A 21,488-nucleotide genomic window follows, 5' to 3' on the forward strand; every position below is an offset into this window, starting at 1 on the left:
ATAAAGTAGTTCAGACTTGGGCGACTGGAGGGAGCCAGAAGAAATTATCACATTCGAACTAATTAGAGCGTGCTGTGGAGATCGCGGCGAGACTAAAACAATAGCTACTTACAGAAATATTAGCGTCTCTGCAATGCATACCAATGACAGTGGTTTTTCGGTCAATTTGGGGAGCCGCAAGAATTTAAGAAAACGCATCGGGTGTTTGCTAAAACGCCTTGCAAAAGGAAGAGATTAAGAAGTTGTGTCTACAAGCAAACGAATAAATATATGGACCTGAAAGTTGGCACAAGTATAATTGAATCCTTTTAAAAACTCATGATAGAATTACGAGATTAAAAACACGTAATTGTGCACGTTAACCATAGCGGGGTGTACGAAGCAGCGGCGGCGGTGGAGGAGATGGCGGTAAAGATGAAATGACGTGAGGAGCGGGTCGCAAGAATCATATGGGGCCTGGCGTGTCAGTGACATCGTTTCGGTGGAAAAGCGCACTGCTTTTGGATGATTTATTCTAGAAAGTTGCATGAGTCAACTAAGAGTTTCTTTCTTTTTTCTATATGCGAGACACTGGTGTTGTCTTCCTTACGGTATATATGGCAGTCACCATATGTTGCGAGCTGATGAGAAACAAAAGTGACAAAACAAAAATGCATGAGTACAGGCGAACGCCAAAGGCCACTGAATCATGCGTTTCGTTTTAAATCAATGTTTATTTTGACATGCTGTTTGCGGGAAGATTTTGCTCCCTACATTTCAGGGTACATGGTGCCTGTCGCCACGGACTTATTCCGTCGATTTCGAACTCTTCCATCCATTTCACGATGTTCCGATCAGCCTTGCACTCGCTTTTTTAAACTGTTGCATGACGACCTTTGAAAGCTGGAAATGTGGGACGGAAGCATCTGTAACACATGTAGCAGAAGTTACACTATTAAGTAGTGCACTGCTGCCTTCCCTTCATCGAATTTTTTTCCTACCCCGTATAGGACTCATACGTGACCATGATGGAGTACATCTCGGGCGTGGATCTGATGCGCGTGGTGACAAAAGCTACGTATTTGAATATCGACCACGTGCAGATTGTCATAGCACAGCTGATTCTAGCACTGGAGCATCTTCACCTACGAGGCTTCTTGCATCGAGACGTGAAGGTATCCAAGTAAGTTCCCTCACCGTAGCTCTGGGAGCCGTAGAGACACGTCTTAATAAAAAGAATTGCAGCATGCTCATCGTTCCTGGCGGCCGGGTCAAGCTGATCGACTTCGACACCAACAAGGTCTGCCTGGGCCACTGTGAGTGTGCTTGAATCACACAGCAGCTCATTACGCATAACGGCTCAGCGCTCTGTCTCCGAAGGAGGTAGTGGTGTCAGAGGGCGTACAAACATTTCAGCTAAATTTTTAATTTGTGCCAGCAAGGGATTGGCTTCTTTTACGGTAGCAAAGTCTATTAAAACCTACTGCAGTTTATTTCAACCGACAATCTTCTAATGTCATATTGGCAAATTTTCGTACTATTTAAACAAGCAGATGTGTCGCAAGAGCTCTTCGGAATCGAGAGGCGCAAGGTTCTTGCAGCCAACTGGTCCTTATAATGTTCACCTTCGGACACTGCCTGTTGCCGCGTGTAAGATCGCTGTTTGAGTGTGCGTGATACTGTGCTCTCTTCGACAGTTTCAAAGCGACTGGTAAAAGGATACTTTGCCAGGACAGCGTTTGAATTCCATGACGGCGAGTCCGCGGGTACGATTCCGTACATGGCTCCCGAGATTCTGAAACGGCGGCCGTACGGTAAGTGTCCCGCGCCAATGCCACCCTGGTAGCTTTGTTGACGTCTTCACGCGCTTGCGCAGGTAGGGCCTGCGATTGGTGGTCATCAGGCATCGTATTTTACAAGTTGATGACCGGCAGAGTGCCTTTCAGAGGAAGGACAAAGCAGCTTCTACGAGACCGCATCATTGGAGGTAACACAATACTGCGGTTCAATTCATAGCACGGGGTTGCAAGGCGAGGCTACATAACGAGCCTGGTGTGCAACACAACGGCCGGTTCCCTCAAGAGGAAGTGAGTGGGAAGGAGGTCCTTTCCTTGCTCAGCTCAGTCAAGTGAAATTATCCGCGCCTTTAGTTTGGAGAAGATGCAGTTGCGCAAGTGCATATACTGCGCAGATTACAGAGACTGAAGAAGGCTGTCAGTAGCTTCATGTCCACAGTGATAATATTGCGAAGTGCGATGGAATGCCGTCAACAGATTCGTGTACTCATTTCTCGCTCTTCTAAAAGGGTCACTAAACAGCCACACTATACCTGTTTAAGTAGGCAAACGATTCCGTCAAGACTCTACATTTATTCGGCGGTACAAAGTTGGTGACTAGGGTAAAAATTGGAGTCCAATGTTCTCCGTCTTGAATTTCACGCCTGAAATGCAGCGCGGTGCGTCAGTATGACGTCACGGCTGTAAAATAATATTCCCGTATGTGGGCCGTTTTCTCTTTCTTTTTCCTGCAAACGTTCACTAAATACACTAAGTTGAATGTTTGGTTCCTATACATTGCCATGTTATGCCTTGATTATCATCATCGTCATCAGCCTATTCTGAAGTCCACTGCCGGACGGAGGCCTCTGCCAGCGATCTCCACTTACCCCTGTCTTACGCAAGCTCATTGCAACTTGCGCCTGCAAATTTCACAATGTCATCACCCCAACTATCTGCCATTGTTGACTGCGTTTGCGTTCCCTTGTCACCCATTCTGTAACCCTAATAGTCCAACGGTGACCGGCTCTGCGCTTTACATGGCCTGCCCAGCTCAATTTTTGTCACTTATTGTAAACTAGTAAATCGGCTATCCCCGTTTCCGCTCTGATCCACACCGTTCTCTTCCTATCTCTTAACGTTACCCCTAACACTTTTGTTCCACCGCTCCTTGCGTGGTCCCTGACTTTATTTGTCAACCTCCATGTTTCTGCCCCACATGTTAGCAGCGGTAGAATGCAATGATTGTACACTTTTCTTTCCAGCAATAGCGGTAAGCTTCCCATGATGATTTGGTAATGCCTGCCGTATGCGGTCAAAACTTTTTTTCTTTTTTCTGTAAATTTCATTCTGATGATCAGTAATTGAACCTAGATATACGTACTCCAGCAAAGAATCTAGAAGCTGACTGCCGACCATGAATTCTTTTTCCTTGTACAGGCTATTGAACATTATCTTTGTCTTATGTGTATTAATCTTCAACCCTACTCATACACTTTATTGGTTAAGGTCCACAATCATTTCTTGAAATTCTTTCCTGTGCGTTGCTCAACAGGACAATGCCACCTGCAAACCGTAGGTTGTTGAGGTATTCACTGTTGATCCTCACTCCTAATTTTTCCCAATGTCTAATAGATAGAATGCATCTTGTAAGCTTGCAGTGTACAGCATTGGAGAGATTCTGTAGCTTTTCCTGACTGCTTTCTTTATCGGTATTTTTCTATTTTTCTTGTGTGGAGAATTGAGGTAGCTGTGGAGTGTGTAGATATTTGCCTAGGTATTCACATATGCTTCCTGTACAGCATGATTGCTCAGTGACTTCATAAATGCTGGTATTTGTACTGAATCAAATGCATTTTCATAATCTATGAACGCCATATAGAGCTCTTAATTGTACTCCACATATTTTTTCAATTGCCTGATCGATGGCACGGATAGTAGAATATTCCTTCTTGTAGCCGGCCTGTTCTCTTGGTTGATTGAAGTCAAGTGTTGCCCTCACTTCATCGGAACTGCATCATCATCATCATCATCATCATCATCATCATCATCATCATCATCATCATCATCAACCTGTTTTATGTCCACTGCAAGGGGGAAGGCCTCTACCTGCTATCTCCAATTACCCCTGTCCTGCGGCAACCGATTGCAACTAGCACCCGCGAATTTCCTAAATTCATCGCTCCACCAAATCTTCTGCCGTCCTCGACTGCGTTTCCCTTCTCCTGGTACCCATTCTGTAACCCTAAAAGTCCAACGGTTATCGAACCGGCGCATTATATGACGTGCCCAGCTCCATTTTTATCTCTTAATGTCCATTATAATATCGGCTATACCCGTTTGCTCTCTGATCCATACCGCTCTCTTTCTGTCTCCTCGTATGCCTAGCATTCTTCGTTCCAGCGCTCTTTGCGTGGTCCTTAATTTGTGCTCAAGCTTCTTTGCCAGTCTCCAAGACTCTACCCCATATGTCAGCACTGGTAAAATGCACTGACTGTGCACTTTCCTTTTCAATGACAGTGGTAAGCTTCCAGTGAGGTGCTGACGATGTCTGCCGTATGCAATCCAACCCATTTTTGTTCTTCTATGAATTTCCTTCTTATGATCAGGATTGCCTGTGATTAGTTGAACTAGGTAAACGCACTCATTCACAGACTCTAGAGGCTGACTGGAGATCTTGAACTCCTGTTCCCTTGCCCGACTATTCATCATTATCTTTGTCTTCTGCATATTAATCTTCAACCCCACTCTTACACTCTCCCTGTTAAGGTCCTAAATCATTTGTTGTAACTCGTCTGCAGTGTTGCTGAATAGAACAATGTCATCGGCAAACTGAAGGTTGCTGACATATTCGCCCTCGATCCTCACTCCTTCCCAGTTTATTAGCTTGAATGCTTCTTCCAAGCACGCAGTGTATAGCATTGGAGAGATTGCGTCTCCCTGTCTGATCCCTTTCTTTACACGTACTTCCTGCTTTTCTTGTGTAGAATTAAGGTAGCTGTGGAACCTCTGTAGATAATTTCCAAGGTATTTACATAAGCGGTCTGTACTCCTTGTTTACGTAATGTCTCTATGACTGCTGGTGTGTCTACTGAATCAAGTGCATTTTCGTAATCTATGAAACCGATATAGAGAGGCTGATTGTACTCTGCAGATTTCTCGATTACCTGATTGATGACAAAGATGTGATCCATTGTAGAGTATCCCTTCCTGAAGCCAGCCTGTTCCCTTTGTTGTCTAAAGTCCAGTATTGGCCTTATTCTATTGGAGATTACTTTGGTGAACATTTTATATAATACCGGAGTATGGTAATGGGCCTATAATTTTTCAATTCTTTAACGTCTCCCTTTTTGTGGATTAGTATAATGTTTGCATTCTTCCAGTTTTCTGGGACCATTGCAGTCAATAGACACTTCGTATAAAGAGCCGCCAGTTTTCCAAGCATTATGTCTCCTCCATCTTTGATTAAATCGACTGTTATTGCATCTTCTCCTGCCGCTCTTCCTCGTTTCATGTCTTGCAAGACCCTTCTGACCTCATCGCTAGTTATAGGGGTTTCTGTCTCCTGTTCATTACTGTTTCTAAGGGAGGTATCCTGACTCCTCTCTGTACGGTACAGGTCAGTATAAAATTCTTCCGCTGCTTTTACTATATCTTCGAGATTGATGACGATATTACCCTGCTTATCTTTCAGTTCATAGATCTTGGTTTGTCCTATGCCAAGTTTCCTTCTCACTGACTTGAGGCTGCATCAATTTTTTAGGGCTTCTTCAGTCTTTCTCATGTTATATTTGCGAATATCACTTATATTCGCCTTGTTGATCAGTTTTGATAGTACCGCGAATTCTGCCCTATCTCTTGAGTTGGACACTTTTACACTTTGTGGTTTCCTTGTTGGGTTCTTTGTTACTTGGGAGAGCTTGCCGACTGGTTGCTTCGGTGCCTTGCCTCCCACTTCAATTGCTGCCTCTGAAGCCAGCCTAGTTACGGTTTTATTCATTACCTCTATGTCACCTTCATCTCTGTGTTCTAAGGCTGCATATTTGTTTGCAAGTACCCGCCTGAATTTGTCTGCTTTTACCCTTACTGCATCTAGGTTGACCAATTTCTTCTTGACCAAATTTACTCATTCGCTCTTCATATTGAGGTGAATCCTAGCCCTCACTAACCTATGATCACTGCACTTTACCCTACCTATGTCACTTCTATATCCGGCACTATGCTCGGATTTACAGAAAAAAATGAAATCAATTTAATTTCTGCTTTCACCATTATGGCTTTTTCAGGTCAACTTTCTGTTGCTACGCTTCCTGAAGAAGGTGTTCATTATTTGAAGCTTACTCCTTTCTGCGAATTCTACCAGCATCTCTCCTCAAGCGTTAGAGAATCAACGCCGCAGTTGTCAATTACTTGTTCTCCAGCCTGCTTTCTCCCCACTTTTGCGTTGAAGTCGCCCATCACTACAGTATAACGAGTTTTCACTTTTCTCATCGCTAATTCAAGATCTTTATAAAACTGATATACTTCATCATCATCGTGACTGGATGTTGGAGCGTAGGCTTGTACTACCTTTAATCCTTACTACCTCTTATTACTACCTCCTAGTAGTAAGTACTACCTCTTAGTACTACCTCTTATTAGGTTTGATTACGATTACAGCTACCCTGTCATTAATGGTGTAGAATTCGTAAATGCTGCCCGCTATGTCGTTATGAATTAGGAATCCTACCCCGTATTGCTTCTTATCTCGGAGACCTCTATAGCAGAGGACATGTGCGTTATTCAGCAATGTATAAGCCTCACCAGTTCTTCTAAGCTCACTAACGCCGATGATATCCCAAACAATGTGTAATAGTTACTCAAAGATTCCTGCTAAGCTAGCCTCACTCGCCAGAGTTTGGCAATTAAAGGTTGACAGGGTCAGTTTCCATTGGCGGCCTGTCCGGACCCAAAGATTCTTAGCACCTATTGCGTTACAGGTCTGACCACCACCTTGGTCAGGTGCTCCGCAGCTGGCGGGGACCGAAGGCCATGGGTTAATTGTAGGTATCATTCGGGAGGTAGTGGCCGAATACTGCACCAGGGAAGCCAATTCCTGCTCTGGTGAGGGAGCGTCTTTGTTGAAGCTTAGTGGGCCTTCCTAATTGGGTTGTACCTGGATTAGTGTAGCCCCACTCACTCTTGGCATATGTTGCCGGTGTCAGGCGTCAGTCCAAGCCTGCAGACGTTGTGCACTGGAAGAGGTGAATTCATAGCTCACCATCGTCAAAAAAAAAAAAAAACCTTTTAGAATGATTCGCACTTCCCACTATGGAGACCGAGCATCCGACATAGCTCAGTCAGATAATCCCGAAGGCGGCGAGGCTACCTTATCGCCCACAAGTACAGCCGAGAGGGCCCTACGTGCCTAAATACTTCTTTTGCTCGTGATCTACAGGAGTACAAACGCACACCCGCGAGAACGAATATAAGTGCAAATCAGTGATCACGTTCCCGGATGTAGAATAGCCACCCGGGAACGTGAGTTTTCGGACGACAAGAGACAAGCAGACGCGACTAGGGGATCATACGACACTCGGGGCCTCTCGGTAAGCGTTTAAAAACTTTCCCCTTTTTTTATTTTTACGCACAAGTGTTAATGGCTGTTCAAATTCAGCGAAAATATATCATGTATCTAGGCGCACTCAAGACCGCGTGCATGCGTAAGATGCGGGTAACAAGAGGCTAGGGCAACCGAGAATTGACACTATGTTGTGCAACCTATGACTATCAGCAAAACCCGTAAAGGGTGGACAAATTAGCGGATCTTTTACGCATGTAGGGCCCTCTGGGCCGTACTTTTCGGCGACAAGGTAGCCTAACCGCCTGCGGGATTATCTCGGTCTTATGCTCGGTTGCGGTAGTCGTAAGTTCACATCCCCCCCCCCCTCCCCATTTTTTTGTATCTGCGTATGACATCCTCCAGTGCACTACATCTGCAGGCTTGGAGTGGCGCATGACACCGGCGAAAGATGCCGAGAGCGAGTGGGGCTATACTAATCCAGGTACAACTAAATTAGGAACGCCCACTAAGCTTGAAGAAAGACACTCCCTCACCAGAACAGGAATTGGCCTCCCTGGTGCAGTATTCGGACACAACGTCCCTAATGATCTGCTCAATTAACGAATGGCCCTCAGTCCTCAGCGGCTGCGGACGGCGATTGTTACGATTACAGTGTTCTACCAGAGCACTGTAATTAGCGCCTTCTCCGTCGTACATGTTCCTCTTTTAGTCCGCGTCTTCGTAGCGCTCTTTTCAAGTTTAACTTATACCTCTTATTGAGTTTGATTACGACTACTGCTACCCTCTCGTTGATGATGTAGAATTCGTCAATGTTGCCCGCTATATCCTTATGGATTAGGAATCCTACCCCGTACAGCTTCTTATCCGGGAGAGCTCTATGGCAGAGGACATGGCCGTTATTCAGCAATGTGTAAGCCTCACCAGGTCTTCTAATCTCACTGAGGCCGATAATATCCCAGACAATGTCTGATAGTTCCTCGAAGAGTCCTGCTAAGCTTGCGTCACTCGAGAGGGTTCGGGTGTTAAACGTTGCAAGGGTCAGTTTCCATTGGCGGCCTCGAAACTTGGTATCAAGTAGAAGTCTTGTGCTGCCTTTACTATAACATTGAAATCGCCAATGACATTACCCTGTTTATCCTTCACTGCATACATCTTGCCAAGCCATATTCCAAGCGCTCTTCTCCCTGATTACATGCTGCCGCTATTTTTTACTGCTGTGTATTCCTAACCCATCCACAAATTATAAACCGCGGAAAACGCTGTTAAAAATCCTTGACGTCATGTGGTGCTAGCGGCGTTGCCACGCGTATTTAGTTCTTGTTCTTTTCTGGCCTAATTATGGGCGTACACTCACGACAAGACGGGTACTTTTGGTACTTCATTTGTGGAATCTTTCCACTTTGGTGTTCCGTTTAGACATGGCAGTTTGTTTGTGGCGCATCTAGGTTGACTCTGATACTTGTGTTGTTGCAGCACCACTGAAATGGCCCAAAACTGAGGAGCACCCGCATTCGGCAACGCCGGAGGCCAAGGACATGGTTTTCAAGCTTCTGCGAAAAAACCCGATAGAGCGACTCGCGTCTCGGCATTATCAGGACCTCAAAAACCACCCCTTCTTCAGCGGCTTCAACTGGAAGGCGTTGAGTGCGAACAAATTCCTCTGCGAAATTCCGGCCATCGCGGAAGCGATGGGTGGTGGTATCACCACTTTGTCCGGCGTCGAAGACGGAGGCGGTCGTGAGGGCACCAAGAAGCCGAGGTCGTCCAAACCACCCTCGAGAGGGGAGTCGCCGCCCGATAGAAAGGAGGAGCAGCAGCTTTGTGAGTCGCCGCTCTGGGATCGATACGTCGGCCCTCCTTTGTCAAGAGCCAGCAAACAAAAAATCAGAGTAAATGCCTCTTTCAAAGGAATTAGACATTAGCACATAACATAAAGTGCATAATCTAAAGCCGCGATTGCATCTTCGTACAGTCAGCAAGACATATTTATAGTATAAGCAGGCACGGTTTTATGATATTGAGATGCTCAAGAGAAGCCCCTCACCAGATGAGTAACCCTAGCTCAAGCCCGTCGTATGAAATACTCAGAGCTCTTTCGATCTCTCGAGTTGAAGCGCCCTCTTGTTAAAAATGAGTTCGGTGTTCGTGCTCCAGCCTGCCCTCATTCAATGGTTTAAGTTATTTAGATTCATACTAAGTTTTCAATTAACTGGACCTTTGTTTAGTGCACGTGCCCAAAATTTATTATGTTGCCCACTTCGCACTTACTGTACATTGTACACGGCATGATGCTACCAGTATGGGGATTCACAAACAGAATGTTCGCTCATAAAACTTCGGTGGCTTATGGCTGGTCGTGCCTAATTAAAGCTATTCATCGAGCTAAGGCCAAGTCGGACTACCAGAATAACTCGAGTTAAGCGCCAAATGACCCTAGAGTCATCAGGTATTAAGTTACTTCAGCACAGCAGACGTAACAGACTCTGGCCGTAACAAGGCGTGTTGCTCGTTTCGCAGTGCCCTTGAATGAGGGCGAGGCGGCGTACGAATAGCAGGGTGTTAGAAAGGGCGTCGCTATCACCCCCTCAACTAGTCAGCTGCGCATAAACCAAGTAAAATCAAGTCCACCTGGAAGATGGATTGGACGACAAAACACTCTTCTTGCACCCTTACTTTCTCTCTAAAAATTTTGGAAATGGGTGCATTCGTTTGCACAGCACCCTTCTACCTCCTTTGATTAATTCCAGGCGTTAAAGGGTGTTTTGGGTGAAAGATATACGTTATAGAACTTAAAGGTGCTCGGGTACTTCAACATTTCAAGCAAGTAAGAAGGCATGAGTTTCTATTTCGCGGGTGATTGCGCCAAGTCATTGTTTGAGCACTACGTATGGTCACAGTAAGCTACTTCATGTACATGGTATCCCCGATGGTAAAGTGGAAAGACATAGCTTTCTACAGCGAAGCTGTATACCTCATCCGTCCAAGAAACTTTTCGCATCGTTGTAGGCGCGTTGTTTTCGCGCGTTGTAGGCGGTAAGCAAAAAAAAAAAAAAATTCCTCATACGTGGGCCGATCCCGGAGATAGTGCAATGCCGGGCCGACCCGCGATGGAGGTGAAGCAGGCGTTAAGCACTCCCCATACGTGGGCCGATCCCGAAGATAGTGCGATGCCAGGCAGACCCTCGGCGGAGGTGAAGCAGGCGTTAAGCACTCCCCATACGTGGGCCGATCCCGAAGATAGTGCAATGCCGGGCGACGGAGGTGCAGCTCGGCATTAAGGGGCCCACACAGATGAACAGGATGAATGATGAAGATGATGAACAGCTTCGCTGGTCATCCTTCTTCACAGAGTGGAAGGGCACTGAGCTTTTTGTTTTATTTCTTGCCCTGCCTTTTGCCTTTGCCACTGACCTCATTTAAATAGTTTCAGCTAGGTCTTTCGTAGGTGAGCTGCTAAGCTTCATTCAATCTTCAGCCAATCACACCGCGTCAGCCAATGATAGTTTTTCAGGAGCAAGTTATTCCTGCTGTAGCATCGGGGCCGGCTCAATATTATTCGCAGTAAGTCTTGCGCCATTTAATGCAGTATCCGTTGGAGAAAACATTCGAAAATGCATGGTGGAGCAATTTTCTACTGATAAGAACACAACATTTATTGTGGAGATGGCGTGCCCTGGTCGTAAAATGTAAAGGCACAAGCACTTTGTGTTCTCTCCTTCCTGCCTTTCACGTTTTATTGCTAGCTTTGCTTAAAGTGCTTCACCTTGCTGCTGATTTATCGATAGGCTGAGACACTGAAAAGCATGGTGTCAGCCTATCAGAGCAGCTATGGCACTGCTACACTCTTAAGGGGTATTTGATGTTGCCGTTGAGTGCGGAAGTTGGCCGACGTTGAGGGGGACTTATAGAATTGAATGTTAATTTACATTCTGTACATGAATAGAACAAATCAAAATAACAGTAAAAAGTCATCGTTACGGCCGGCAATATGTCGAACGCTGCGGCCCGCTGCAAGAAGAACGTCTCTCTCTTCCCGATGGTTCTCTGGCTTATAACTCTTTCTTCCGTCGGGGTCAGGTCATTTTCAGCCAATCGCCGAAGATGTTCAGATGTCGTCATTTTCATTCGATTGGCGAGTCCGTACAGCTGTCGTCATGTTCCTCCAATCGTAGAGCCCATGCAAGTGACGTCATGTTCAGCCAATGGGGACATTCTATGGGCTCTATTCTCCGATGGCTGCCTCTATCGAGTGTTGCCTCCTCGCCTGCAAGGTACAACCCGGATCGCCTTGTACGATATTACAGTGCTGCAAGCAGCATTTCCTGGTACTATAAATCAACTACCTCAAGCCGTGCCGGCTTCCAGTTGAATTTTCTGGAAGCATCACACAGGGGGGAGACAAAAGCTCCGACCCGCGGCACACTAGGGCGGAAAGCCAAGCTGTCTGACGGGTCCGATAGCATGGTCGACGCGCACCTGCGCACCACAATTGGAATGCGACGGTGAGTGGTTGCGTTGGGAGACCTTGAGAGATGTTGGTTAATGGTCCGTATCTGACAGGGGCTAGATTATTTCCGAAGGTTGTGTCGGCGGAGTGGTTGAGAGGTGTCACAGACTCCGTGAACGAGACGCCAACGCCAGGCGAAATTCCAAAGCCGACTTATCAGCTTCTGAATATAATAACAGTAAGAGGCTTTCTGGTGCGCCAGCGAACGCCGGTTGTGGTCCAAAGATCGAGTCAGAGCCCGGAGTTGTCAAAACTCCAGAAAATATATTCTTCAAATAAGGCAGTTACATGCACACATGCACACTTCGGCTAGGCACATCACAATATAATTGAGAAGGCTATTAATGAAACGCTGGAAAATGATTAACGACAAGCACTAAGAGTTCAACAGTTACAGCTGCACAGAATGAATGGGAGCACCAAGTATGCACTCGTATTCACCCGCGTTGGTGTTGAGCCAGACTTCCTCGGCGTAGCTCGAGGCAAATCTCGAAGCAGGGCCTTCTTCCGGAAACGCAGACGCTCGAGAAACTCGTCGGCCAGCTTGTCAGGGAGTCCCCCTTTTCTGCAGAAGGTCGATCACCGGCGCGGTCTGATTCCCCCGATTCCAGCACGGCGCCTTTATCGCCTCCGCCGGAGTTTCCCGAACTTTTTGACGGAGTAATCCCAGGCCAAAGCCTGGGAATCTTTTAGACATCTCTCGCGTTTTCGGCCGCGGCAACAGACACAGCTTCGAGGAGGGTGGAGACTCATCCGCTGGCGCACGTCGGGCTGTCGCGCTTCCGTCTCGCTATGCTCGCTCTGTGTCTAGGTCTGAACGGGTTCTTCCGCACGCGCCCTATTTTTCTCACCTTTCTTTCGCGTGTCTCTTAGAAGTTTCCAGTCGCTGTTGATAGCGTCGGTTGCCCGTAGCGTATGCGCTCTCTCCTTCTGTCAGAGATGTCGCGGGGCCGATGTACTCCTTTGCTGGCTTGGGTGATACGCGGCGCGCGATTTGCTAATGCGCACTTTTGTGACAAGAGGTAACACATCTGCATGGCAATCTGTAGAAGCACAGTTGGAATCCTAGTTAAGCGGCTTTATTTTAATTTCTTCACTTTATTTTTTAAAGGTCTCGGAAATTACTTCGGGCATAGTTGGCAGACGTCCGATAGACTAAGGTAATGGTAAAATAAAACATATTGCTCCAAAAGTAAAACGTAGTGTACATTCCGGCAAAACACACATTGGAGGAAAGGGTGCAATAAAAAAAAATCACCCATTCAAATGGATGTATTTGTTCGCTTAAACACCCTTTCCTATGAATGTAAGGGAGTAAGTTATAGACACTAGAAAACACCCTTAAGGGTGCAATTTTTCTTCAATATGTGGTTTCTGCTTGAGGTATTCTGGCCTTTGAGAGCGAACTCACGATCGAATAACCGTTAACCCCGTTCTCACTTCCTTCTTTGAATAGCGGAGAGTACAATAATATGATATGGTTAGCACACCATGTAAATGATATTGCACCGGAATAACGTTTCCACAATAATCCAGATAATAGTGTATGTATTAAGAATTCGCTCGTTTGGCTTTAGACATCCTGACAGAAAGATGTCTTGTGTTGGCAGCCAGGTTTGTTTTACAGACGCGTACATAAGGCTACTCTAGGTGTCGAAAGACGAGTGCATGGCTTAGCCTCAAAGGATATCACGCGGAACGTGATCCGTTAAGCACGCTGGTCCTCCACGGACTTACTATAAGACATCAGGAATCTGTCGAAAAAGATGCTGTCCTGGATATTCGAAACACAATTTTATTTAATTTCGCTCATTTAGTTTCTATGTGTCTACGTAGCTCCAGCTCACACCTGCACGCAGCAAAAGTCTCTGAAGCTGTTAAATTTCCTTGCAGCCGAAGAAAATAGCCTGATATTGAAGGGTGCACTTTTCCAGTAGCGTGCGCGTACACAGACCTCCTCCTCCCAGTTACATATGGCACACCTATAGGACTCGGGGCATTTGACAGTATTACGGCATCCGTGTTTCGATAAGTTCTGCAAGCGTCTGTACTGACAGAAGCAAAGTCCAAAATGAGTATAGCACAGCGGTCATGCTCGCAGCCGCCGGGGCCACGACTAACACAAAGAAGCGGAAGCTGCAAAAGATCGAAGACATGATCGACATGGAGCCCGACCTCCAAAAGCCGCTCTACACGTACGCTTCGGCCAGCTTCAAGAAGCTCGTCATCACGGTGAGCTGCCGATGTACTACCAATGCTTCTCACCTTTATTTAATTGTATTTTTTTATCACAACGTACTCCTGCTAGTGTTTCATGATAACTGGAGACTAGCGTTCTTGTGAGATAATGCATGGCGTTTTCTCATTGGAGTGTACAAGTTGTCATGGCCAAGGTACGGTCAATACGCAAAGTCTATCTTCACATAATTCGCCGAGGTACACGTAAGGCTGAAATATAACTTTCATGAGCAAGTGAGCAATTACCTGAACTGCGGAACATCTTAACTGCCGATTTTGCTATATATAGGCACATGGAAGAGTTCGAATCAACGATTACCGTCGCGAGCATCTAGGTGGCCTCAAAGTTTATTTTCATACCCATGGTTATGAAAGCGAGAGTTTGACGGAAACCTGTCTGGTCGGGAGGAGACATTGTAAGTAGTTGAATGTTGCTGGACGCCGACCATAAAAATTAGAAATAAACAAAAGTTTCAGCCCCCGCGCGCGAGCTTCATTCACAATGAGGATAAACGACAAGAAAATCCGGTTATGTACGTTTCAAGACATGACGTGAACACTAAGCATACACGTTGGAAAGTTGTTGCGTTGTGTGTGTGTGCATGACTTCATCTTGAACAAAGGCTCAAGATGAAGTCATGAAGCCAAATTCCCTCCTTCTTGCTTTTGTCCCTATTCATTTCATTATTAGTCGTTTCTGCGTGTACGAGCAGTGTGTCTGACTTAGCGTTATATCTTACTACAATCGTAACGGTGTGGTTTTAACCATCACTCAAAATTACCTGTTTTGCCAACATAAACACAATCATATTCTGCGCAAGGGATACTATATATCAATCCGGGAAACTTTTCTTTGGGAAGTTTGTCTTTTACCTTCACCGAAGGATCCGTAAGGTTCTGTGCTGGCACGTGGGCGATCGGTACTTTATTTCCGCTAAGGACGTGAGCCAAAGTTTCACTGATTCCGGGTACATAAGGTACTGGTGCGCGTTTTTTTCGAGTCGCATCATCTTGATGTGCAGAACGAGACAGTTTTCTTTCAAGTAAGTGCGTGAACTCAGGGTAGGCGCATGATGCGAGGTCACAAAGCACGCCACTTGCATAGGCGGCAACATGCTCTGGATATGTGCAGATACGGCTTGCTCGATGCAGCGGAGAAGCTACACGCCGTTTGTGCGACGCTCGATAAACGGAATTAAAATCTAAATAATGACCCGTCTGGGTAGCCTTTTTGTACACGCTAAATGACAATGCATGATGGTGGCGCCTAACGAGTACTATCTTGATCTCTTTGAGAGTGAGCGTGGGAGCACGTAGCTTCCAGCATGTAGCTTCCCACAATTACTAGAGGGAACTCTGGCGCTGCGGTCCTTCAGCCACCACGGGAATGATGGGTATACATGTACATGGATTTGTCTCAGATCTGTCTCAGATTTGTCTCAGATTCTCAGATCATGAACAGCAGGTTGACATTATCCCTCAAGAGAAAAGTGTATAACAGCTCTGTCTTACCAGTACTCACGTACGGGGCAGAAACCTGGAGACTTACGAGAAGGGTTCTACTTAAATTGAGGACGACGCAACGAGCTATGGAAAGAAGAATGATGGGTGTAACGTTAAGGGATAAGAAAAGAGCAGATTTGGTGAGGGAACAAACGCGAGTTAATGGCATCTTAGTTGAAATCCAGAAAAAGAAATGGGCACGCGCAGGGCATGTAATGAGGAGGGAAGATAACCGATGGTCATTAAGGGTTACGGACTGGATTCCAAGGGAAGGGAAGCGTAGCAGGGGGCGGCAGAAAGTTAGGTGGGCGGATGAGATTAAGAAGTTTGCAGGGACGACATGGCCACAATTAGTACATGACTGGGGTAGTTGTAGAAGTATGCGAGATGCCTTTGCCCTGCAGTGGGATGAACCAGGCTGATGATGATGATGGATTTGTCTGCTCTTCGTGCTTGGGGCTTCAGACATTCTTGTGGCTTCGTTTATTAATCTTTATCTGCGCCTAAATTGGCCTAAATTTGAAAGCAATTCATACTGTATTAATGCAAAGGGCAATAAGATTGCAATCAAGCATAATCGCTGCTGATTGCAGTGGTTCCGCTTGTCCATGCGTCCATGGCGTAATGGGTTAAATATTGGGCTTCTGCGATAGAGGCCCTTTGTTCGCATCCTGCCGTCGGGCAATTTTAATAATGTTAATTTAATTATACATAACGCAGTACTTTCTAAAAAATGATCGATTTGCAAAGAAGCGATTTAAAAGCCCGAAGGGCGAAGGTTAGGCAAAGATATATATATATATATATATATATATATATATATATATATATATATATATATATATATATATATATATATATATATATAAAGAACTTGAGTGGTGCTACAAGGTAAACAGAACAAGTATTTATTTGCAACAGTTTCGATCGGTGGACCGATCTTCATCAGGGTTTACAAAAAAATGGCAGTTCGGCCCTGGTAGTGAAGACACCAGAGCGGGTGCCCGGTCGTTCTCAGATACATCAAACCGAGAGGGACAGTTGGGACAGTGATTGATTTTCGGCGCTTTGGCAGATTTACAGCTGCCTTTGGCAGCTATACAGGGCAAGAGGAAGGCGGAGTCCCATGTATGTAGAGAAAGGATGTCAGTGAGAAGAAAAAAAAGGAAAAAAAGGAAAGAAAAAGAAAGAGAAAAGAGCACACAGGAGGAGGGAGACGTAAGTCGGAGAGTGAGGGGGGCGGGAAGTAGCGGCAGCTAGGTCCCCGTTCACCCGAGGCAAGGAGGGAGAAAACGGTCGCTCCGCAGCACCAGTGCGCGTGCTGCCATTGTAGCGGGAGAGAGGGCAAGTTGAATCGGGCGGCGGGGGGCACAATAGAGAAGGGGCCCAGAAGGAAGACAGAAGAGCGGCAACTTGCGGAAAGAAACACAGTGTCACAGTACACATATACAAGGCACGGCCCGTTCCGGCAACTCTGTGGTCCAGCTACGGTGCGAAAAAAATATATAGTTCCAAAAAGGATATATGTGTGGGATTCGCAAAGCAAGTGTGCCCCTGGGCTTAGATTTAGGGAGCCGAGTTAAATAGTCTCCTTGTGGTCCAGTTTTTGAACGTTTAACCGACAACTGACATCAAGCCAGCTCGTGCGTATTCCAAGAAGGGCAATAGGTCACTCAGAATGACCACTTCAGTGGCAGGGTGCAGGAAACTGAATTTATTGGTTTTCCGCTCGCCCCCTTGAGGCGCATGCGGAGGGTTGAGCAAGCAGTGAATAGCCAGCGTCTCAATTTTAGAGTACAGAACATGTATTCGCGTTTCCCATGCACTCTCACGGCATATCCCGGAGGCACGTCAGCCGCCCCGGACTCTCGTTAATTCCTTTAATGTACGTTCCAAATTTATGGATGAAAAAAGATTCCCTCTGCTCGCGTGCACGGGTGTGTTGGAAACCAGATTGCAAGAGCACAACGCTCACGCGTTCAAAGGAGTGATCTGGGAGCCGAACGTGCCTGGAGAAGGGTAAATTCGGGAGACTTTTCACATGTGCGCGGTGATTGTTGAACCGCAGGCGGAAAGGGGTCTCTGTTTGTCCGATATATTCCTTCTTACACACCTCGCATCGAATTTTGTACACGACGTTACTGGAATCACAGTCAAGATTTTCGTTAATTTCATATACGAAGGACGAGTTCGATGCCTCAGCCGTGTCGGCTGTTGTCATGTGACGGCATACCTTGCAACGAGGTTTCCCACACGGTCGACAGCCCTTGGGCGTGTTTGACTTCTGTGTCCTCGCCCTGACTAACAAATCCCTTAAATTTTTGTTTCTTCTATACACAACCCGAGGCGGCTGCTTGAAGATAGTAGCGAGTCGGATGCTCTGTTTCATGATATTGAAATGGCGGTTGAGAATGGCATTGACCCGCGGAGCACCGGCGGTGTATGTGAGGACCAAGTTTGGATCTGATTGTGTATTGGTATTGCTTGCCCTTTCTCCCATTATATGTGCTCGATCTAAGCTGCGGGCGCGTTCAATGGCATCGTCTACTATTTTTGGAGGATATTTTTGGCGTATGAGAGCAGATTTCAATTCCTCCGCATGTCGCTCAAATTGCGCAGACTCGGAACAGACTCTTCTGTATCTGTGGGCCTGGGAGTAGGGAATGCCTGTTTTGCAGTGATGGGGTGGCTACTATAAAAATGCAGATATTGCTGACGATCTGTCGGCTTTTTGTATAGGGACGTGGAAATGCGACCGCCACTCAGTGACAGAGTGACGTCGAGGAAGTGAATACTGTCTTGGGAGAAATTGTGCGTAAAGCAGATTGACGGGTGCAGAGAATTGAAATTGGAGATGAAGTCTAAGAGACTTTGTTCCTTGTCGGCCCACACAAAGAAAATGTCATCCAGGAATCGCTTATAAAATATTAGTTTTACGGCCGAGTTTGCGAGGAAGGGTATTTCTAAAGATGCCATAAAGATATTTGCATAATTTGGCGCCATCTTCGTTCTCATGGCGGTTTCGCTGATTTGCAGATAATGCTTGTCCTCGAAAAAAAATTAAATATTGGGGTTTTACGTGCCAAAACCACTTTCTGATTATGAGGCACGCCGTAGTGGAGGACTCCGAAAATTTAGACCACCTGGGGTTCTTTAACGTGCACCTAAATCTAAGTACACGGGTGTTTTCGCATTTCGCCCCCATCGAAATGCGGCCGCCGTGGCCGGGATTCGATTCCGCGACCTCGTGCTCAGCAGCCCAACATGTCCTCGAACTCAAAGTGATTATATTTCAGTACTAGATTTAGAAGAGTCTCAACTGTATCTTTATATAATTGCCTAGGTTGGCTGGAGCCAGCGTAAGCTGAAACTGCGGAAGCTATGCCCTCGGCGTGAGGTATGTTGGTGTACAAAGATGCGACATCTATAGTGACCAAGTAACTCCCCACCGGTACCGTCAGGTTTGATACCTCCCGAAGGAAGTGATTTGTGTCTTTAATGTACGAGGGGAATGAAGATGGGATGTCCTAAATGAGACTGTCAATAAAGCTGGATATTTTCTCAGTCACTGTTCCATTACTGGAAACGATAGGCCGACCGGGATTGTTTATTTTGTGAATTTTGGGTAGTAGGTAGAAACGGCCGGGGCCAGAGTTTCTTGGTATCAATGCTTTGAACGTCTTATCGGTTATCTGCCCTACCTTGCGCAGCGTGGTTAGGGCGTCCTTTATTTCGCTTTCAAATTTCTCGGTAGGATTGTTTGGGAGTTCTGTGTAAAAGTTATAGTTGCCCAGTTGACGGAAACCTTCGACTATGTAAACACTCCGGTCAAGTACCACCACGGCACCACCCTTGTCCGCCGGCTTAATGACAATTGTTTGATCATCACGTAGAGTTCGCAGCACCTGCTCTTCCTCTTTTGAGAGGTTACTGCGGATGGGACGATGCCTCTCGTACTCTTTTATAATGCCTTTTTGAACCGCACAAATTGGTTTGATGTATCTGAGAACGACCGGGCACCCGCTCTGGTGTCTTCACTACCAGGGCCGAACTGCCATTTTTTTGTAAACCCTGATGAAGATCGGTCCACCGATCGAAACTGTTGCAAATAAATACTTGTTCTGTTTACCTTGTAGCACCACTCAAGTTCTTTACGTTTGAAAGGTAGCCTGAAGAATTCCTCTTTGCCTACTGTATATATATATATATATATATATATATATATATATATATATATATATATATATATATATATATATATATATAATCGTATCAACCGCAAGCGTCACGTAGCACGTGAACCTTTTTAGGTGTAGGCAAGTGGTCAATAAACCCACACACGCACCTGAAGTCATCAAAGCTGTCGGATTCGACGCCATCGCGATGTAATGATCGAGAAGATAGGAAACCAAGGGACTCGACTATTATTAGTCAAATCATATATATATATATATATATATATATATATATATATATATATATATATATATATATATATATATATATATGTATTGCTACAGATTTGTAGAGCCCCTGCAGAAACCACCGATCCAGTTGTTGCCTGTACTATACGTCTCACGTAGTCCTGTTATCCGGGTTGCAAAGAAAGCCCGTGAAATAATAATAATAAATAAAGCCACGTGACGGAGTGCTTGCGCAGTTGTGTCGTGCTGCTCTCAAGCGTTCGTTCTGACCGGCGCCTACTCTTAGGCACAGTTAAATTGTAAGAATCACTTCGTAGGTACGGAGCAAGTCTTAAAAAGAAAAGAACATGCAAGCGTCGCGGAAGCGCGATCAGATGACTTATCAGCGCGAAATTGACCCCGGTGCTAACTGAGATATTATAGTTAGGGGCACATTTTCGCCTCGTATTTTGGTTGCGCCACATTAACGCGCGAGAGCGAATGCCGCTGTTGTGCAGTGAGATACGCTAGAACGCCTTAATATCGCAATGCGCACACACATATGAGGCAAAGAGAGAATGAAACCGGCGAAAGCTTGTATGAGAAATTGAGTTTTTAAAGCAAAAATCTACACTGCATTACAAATGACAATTAAAATTGCGATAAGCCTTATATTCTTTATAAAGGAAAAGTGAAACGAAAGTGAAAGTAAAGACAGCTTGCCACCGGGAAAGGAACCGAACCCATAACCTCCACATGACACGTGTGGTGCTCTGCCAATTACGGAGCTGTGGTGGGGTCCAGCTGCCTCTCCGCACATTTTCTTGGGAAAGTGTGTATGTAAGTATACGTGACACACACAATTCACAGCGTTAGCGTCCCTCGAGCTGTAATATGACTTCTTCGGAAAAGCAGTCTTCGTCTCAATCGCGGCAAACGGCTTTAATTAATGAGGGCATCATCCATAAATTGTGACTTGAATTTTTGGTAAAGACGATAATGCAAAGTGAGTAAGGTAAATGCGGCAACAAATCGAACTGCGCCTTGCTCATAGCTCGCAGAGCGATCCATTACTTCAGCGATGGGGCACTTTCGTGATTAAAATTATAAAAGGAAAAAGAGCGTTTTTAGCAATCGATAATTTTTTTTTCTCGGCCAAAAAATTAATTTTTTCTTAACAAATTTCTATTACACGCGTTTGTTAATAGCTAAATTTTGTAAAAAAAAGTAAGCTGGCCATTTACTTAACAGAAAATATTTACCTTAAAAGATTTTCAGCTAATTTTCAGAATTTTATGGACGGTGGCAACGTTTGGCGGTTGCCTTGCTTCAATTCCTGCTTTTTTTTCGGGTTGCAACGTATGATACTTATGTGTATGAAGGCATTTTCTTCAGTACTGCTAGCACCAAACCTCCATGTAACTTTTTCCCTAGATCAACTCCTTAGAACAGGTTTTGCATTGTACAGGACGTCCTCCTAGTACACATTCATGAGCTGGTCTATTCAAGTTACAGCGCTT

At 45.6% G+C, this 21,488-nt stretch overlaps 1 protein-coding gene across 1 annotated transcript in view; it reads left to right on the plus strand.

Annotated features, from left to right (window-relative positions):
• Positions 1 to 1,225: 1,225 nt before the first annotated feature.
• LOC129380870 (uncharacterized) overlaps positions 1,226 to 21,488 on the plus strand; it is an 85,699-nt gene continuing 65,436 nt past the window's right edge. The window contains exons 1-5 of the mRNA XM_055063034.2: positions 1,226 to 1,295; positions 1,677 to 1,793; positions 1,856 to 1,966; positions 8,791 to 9,138; positions 13,926 to 14,056. Coding sequence (XP_054919009.1) covers positions 1,226 to 1,295; positions 1,677 to 1,793; positions 1,856 to 1,966; positions 8,791 to 9,138; positions 13,926 to 14,056 — 777 coding nt within the window. The remainder of the gene's footprint in view (positions 1,296 to 1,676; positions 1,794 to 1,855; positions 1,967 to 8,790; positions 9,139 to 13,925; positions 14,057 to 21,488) is intronic.

This window comes from Dermacentor andersoni, chromosome 1 (assembly GCF_023375885.2).
Source record: "Dermacentor andersoni chromosome 1, qqDerAnde1_hic_scaffold, whole genome shotgun sequence".
NCBI lineage: Eukaryota > Metazoa > Arthropoda > Arachnida > Ixodida > Ixodidae > Dermacentor > Dermacentor andersoni.